The sequence below is a fragment of the Triticum urartu genome, chromosome 3A (assembly GCF_056163025.1).
Source record: "Triticum urartu cultivar PI428250 chromosome 3A, HENAU_Tu73, whole genome shotgun sequence".
NCBI lineage: Eukaryota > Viridiplantae > Streptophyta > Magnoliopsida > Poales > Poaceae > Triticum > Triticum urartu.
In genome coordinates this window covers 48,140,608-48,144,931 of record NC_141875.1, presented here as the reverse complement: position 1 = coordinate 48,144,931, position 4,324 = coordinate 48,140,608, and the positions used below count along the sequence as shown (strand labels likewise).

The 4,324-nt window shown below is 55.0% G+C and overlaps 1 protein-coding gene across 1 annotated transcript; it reads left to right on the top strand.

The window, feature by feature from the left end:
- The first annotated feature begins 1,054 nt into the window (after window positions 1–1,054).
- LOC125547875 (uncharacterized) lies at window positions 1,055–3,492 on the top strand. The gene is made up of 3 exons (XM_048711618.2): window positions 1,055–2,459; window positions 2,555–2,767; window positions 2,986–3,492. The coding sequence occupies exons 1-3, from the start codon at window positions 1,149–1,151 to the stop codon at window positions 3,214–3,216; spliced, it is 1,755 nt and encodes a 584-aa protein (XP_048567575.1). The 5' UTR covers window positions 1,055–1,148; the 3' UTR covers window positions 3,217–3,492.
- Window positions 3,493–4,324: the final 832 nt, after the last annotated feature.

Genomic DNA, 4,324 nt, shown 5'->3' with positions numbered 1-4,324 from the left:
AAGCCACGCCGGGGACCGGCCCGCTAGGACCCAGATGGGGCCAGGAGGGCCCAGATCTGGGCCGGGGTCGCGCCGCCGGCCACCGCACGCCACCACGCCGCCGTGCTGCCAAGGTCAGCACCGCCACCGCGCCTACCGCCGGCGACCGCCGCCGGGTCGCCGGGCCGCCGCCCAGCCGAGCCTCACCGCGGCCGTCACCAGCCCCGGGAAGGAGATGAACGCGCAGGTACAGAAGGGCCCGCCGCCGCCGGCAGCACCCGGGCCAGCGCTGGGGCACCCGCCGACGGCGGCGGGGGAGATCTCACAGGGGTGAGGGCCGAGGGAAGGGGGGCGTGCCGCCCCGGCCACCCCCCGGGGAGGCAGCGCAGGGGCAGGAACGGGAGGGGGAGGGAGGAGAGGGGTGGGGGCGGGGAGGGCCGAGGCGCGCGAGCCGGCGGCCTGGCGGCGGCGGGAGGGGGCTAGGGCGCCGCCGGCGTGGGCGGCGGAACCCTAGCGGGAGGGACGCTGCTTAAATGCGGTGCAGCAGTCGGCGTACGTTTCTCAGTCATCGTGTGAGCATTGAAGCGACGACACCCTCGTGTTCAGTCACATCCGTCTGACCGACACTGTCCAGACGCATTCGCTCTGAAGTAGCAGACCGACATAAATACCCGACAGACATTCGAGAGTAGGATGTACGGTGATAACTATGAGTGAAGCCGAACGAGGGGACGCGTACGTGAAATGAGTCCGGACACCCACAAACTTCTCTCCGGCTAACTGCCGGTTTGAAGGTGTTTGAGACACAACGTTGGATGACAAAAAAGTGCGGACACCAGGATCCAAACATTTAGAGGTGATTTAAGCTACAACGGTGGATACCCTAGACTGTTATCAATATGATTAGTTCTGATGTTTCTGTACACACTTCACTCACACATGGACGTCCAGGAGGCGCGCCTAGTGCCTCACAAAGACCAGTCTCCCTCACAACAGATACATGCCTAGAGGCTAGAACGTGGCACATCGTCCAACCAGAGGATGGACGGTGGCCTTCCACGCGTCGCAGGCTGCCCACCAAAGGCATATGCACAGACAGACTCTCCTCCCCCGTGAAAGCGCCGGGGCACCGAGACGCTTCCTCTCCATCTTGCTCACAAGCTCCTCCAATGGCCGCCAACCAAACACCCAGAGCTCCCACCGACGCTGATCCTGCCATTCCCACAACGGAGGCACCATCCAAAATCCCGAAACCAATCCACCTCGAGGGCAGGGAGGCGCGCCTCCGCCGGGTCCGCGAGAACCTCCGCCTCAATGACCCGCCGCCGGCCCCGTCCGCCGCCCACGACGAAGGCCTCCGCGCCCTCGGCCTCCTCGACTTCGTCCGCCTCGACCTCCCCTCCTCCGGCGCCCCGCGCCCGGACCTCGTCGCGGAGCTCATTGCCAACTACAAACCGTACCCGTATCCCGGATGGAGCTCCTCCGTCCGTGGCAAAGAAATCGTGGTCTTCCTCCATTCCTTCGCCGAGGCGCTCTGCCTTCCTGCAGGGAGACCTACCATGTCTTTTCCTGCCAGTGCCGTCGTGACCTCCGCCGCCAGAGAGTTCATGAAGGTTTACGTCTTGGCGCCATTGCAGGCTTCCACCGACAGGAAGCGCAGGCTGCCTACCGAGGTGGATGATGCATTGAGGTCTTTGCAGGATCTTCGGGCGCATTATGTTGACTGGACGGAGCTCCTCTGGTACCAAGTGGAGGAGGAGATTCAACAACTGATTTGGAAGAATAGGACCAGCAGGGCATGCTACTACGGTGCGTACCTGCAGAGGCTCATCTGGGTGGTGAGGCCAGATCTCTTCCAGCTGCCACCGGCGCCGTCGGTGATAGAAGCGCCACCTCCGCCAGCGGCATTGCGCCCCCACAAGGAACGACAAAGCATTCGATCAGCAGTCAATAAGAGTCAAAAGCCTTGCTCCTCTGAAGCGAGGTCTGAGAAGATTGAAGCAAGGTCCGAGAAGATTGATGGAACATCCAAGGCTGTGGTAGATGCGGCGTTGGACAAGATCGATGCAGCATCCAAGGTGGTGATAGACGCGGCGTTGGAGAAGATCGATGCAGCATCCAAGGTGATGATAGATGCAGCGTTAGAGAAGATCGATGCAGCATCCAAGGTGGTGATAGGTGCGGCATCCAAGATGTTGATAGATTCGGCGTTGGAGAAGATCAATGCATCATCCAAGGTGATGATAGATTCGGCGTTGGAGAAGATCAATGCATCATCCAAGGTGATGATAGATTCAGCATTGGAGAAGATCAATGCATCATCCAAGGTGATTGAAGCCACATCCAAGCAACTTGATGACGCTAGAGCACGCGAGCAAGATGGTGACATACAGGAGATGCAGTCACTCGTCCAGACGTTGGTTACCAAGGAACGGCAAAGCAATGGAGAGCTGCAACGTGCTCGGAAAATGCTGATAGATGTAAGTGAGCAGCGGACACCTTTTCTTTCCGTAGTTTCACAACATAGGTCATCATATCTATCACTAATTCTTGTTGTCTTGAATATGTTTTGCAGGAACTGCCGAGGTTCACAAATGTGGAGGCACATATAGGCGTCAAAAGGATGGGTGAGCTGGATCTGAAAGCATTTGCCAATGCTTGCAGCAAAAATGTAGCACAAGAGGATGCACAAGTTAACTCTGCTATTCTTTGTTCAAGATGGCAAGCTGAAATCGCAAACCCAGGCTGGCATCCTTTTAGGATAGTTACGGTTGATGGTAAAGAGATGGTATGTAGACAGTGCAACCTCTCTACTATTGTTTAGCTCTGGCTCTGTTACCTTATAACCTTTAGTCATCAATTTATTGGAGACTAATAGCATTCTAATATGAGTATATGACATAGGAGACAGACACTACATCCAACAATTACGTCTGTTTTTGCAAACATTTTCTTCTTCTTATGAAGTTGCAAATATTTATACGATTCCATTTTCCTTTGGTTTAGGAAATTCTCTCAGAGGACGATGACAAGCTTCGCAGCTTAAAAGAGGAGCATGGAGACGAAATCTACAGCTTGGTGACAAAGGCGCTGCTTGAGATGAACGAGTACAACCCCAGCGGCCGCTACCCTGCACCAGAGCTGTGGAACGGCAAGGATGATCGGAAAGCGACACTGGAGGAAGCCATCCAGTTCCTCCTCAAACAGCTGCAGTCACACAAGAGGAAGCGCCGCTGAGCATCTCCAATACTGATGTCCGTCCGTAAAATTGGAGTAGTACTTAACTAACTCTAATGGGGTGTCCTGCGCTCCTACTTTTGCGTCCGTAACTCTCATGTGCGTACTCTAATGTCGTCGTAGTGCTGGTGGATTAGTTGGAGGTTTGTAGTGGTTCTTAATTAATGATCATGCGACTAGATTAGCCATGATCGCCTTTTGATCGCTAGCTATACAGTTTAGCTAAGCGATGCTCCTGTTGGATGTGCGTGTGTGGCCTTTGGCACGATGGATGCTAGCACCAATCTCAGAATGTAGTTTGTATGTAGCCTTTTGGCATGATGGATGCTATGCTAGTACTGATCTCAGAATGTATTAAATTAGGATTCCTCTATCGTCAGAATGTGTATACTCCATTGTCTGACTGTCGGTGTCTGCTGTCTTGGGCAAGAAATCTACTGTGTTATTGAGAATTTGGGTACTAAAACTGCATGAGGTTGCAGTCAGCAAAGGAGCAGCTGAGCTGGGGGGCGGAGTCGCTCAAATTTCACAACGCCGAGCGTCACCTGCTCTGCCCTGAATCCTCTTAACCAGAAACACACAAACCCCAACAACTCCAGCCTGCGCTGCCCTCTCCAGGAAGAAGAAACATTCGTGGCTCGGTTCCAGCAATGGCGTCCCACTTCACGTCGCGTGCCAGGCTCCACGTTTGCGGCCCCAACCGCAACTTCCATGGGGGCAGGATCAGGCTGCCGCTCGACGGTTCGTCGTGGGACGCTGTCTGCGTGCCTGCCGGTGCCGGCCTGTTTGGCCGCACTGTCCCTGACGTGGTGGTCCCGCTCGTGTTCGCCGTCATGGTCGTCGCGAGCGCCGTCGGCTTCTGGGGAGGACGATGGCGAGGAGAACGCTGAGGTAGGGCAAGTGTAGGACTGTAGGCCATGACAGATCGCTCGAGATGTATTTTCCAGTTTCTGAAATTTGCCAGCGGCAAAAGGAAAGCAGAGAAAATTCTTCTGAACTTCTCAGCAACTGTCTGTATATATATGTGACATTAAAAAAGATTCAGGCGACAAAAATCTCTGAAAGCATGATGATTACTACTCCCTCCCTCTGTCCGAAATTAGTTGAC

Coding starts and splice junctions, on each gene's coding strand:
- LOC125547875 (XM_048711618.2), top strand. CDS start 1,149: ATGGCCGCCAACCAAACACCCAGAGCTCCCACCGACGCTGATCCTGCC. Junction 2,460..2,554: donor CTCGGAAAATGCTGATAGAT/GTAAGTGAGCAG, acceptor TATGTTTTGCAG/GAACTGCCGAGGTTCACAAA. Junction 2,768..2,985: donor CGGTTGATGGTAAAGAGATG/GTATGTAGACAG, acceptor CCTTTGGTTTAG/GAAATTCTCTCAGAGGACGA.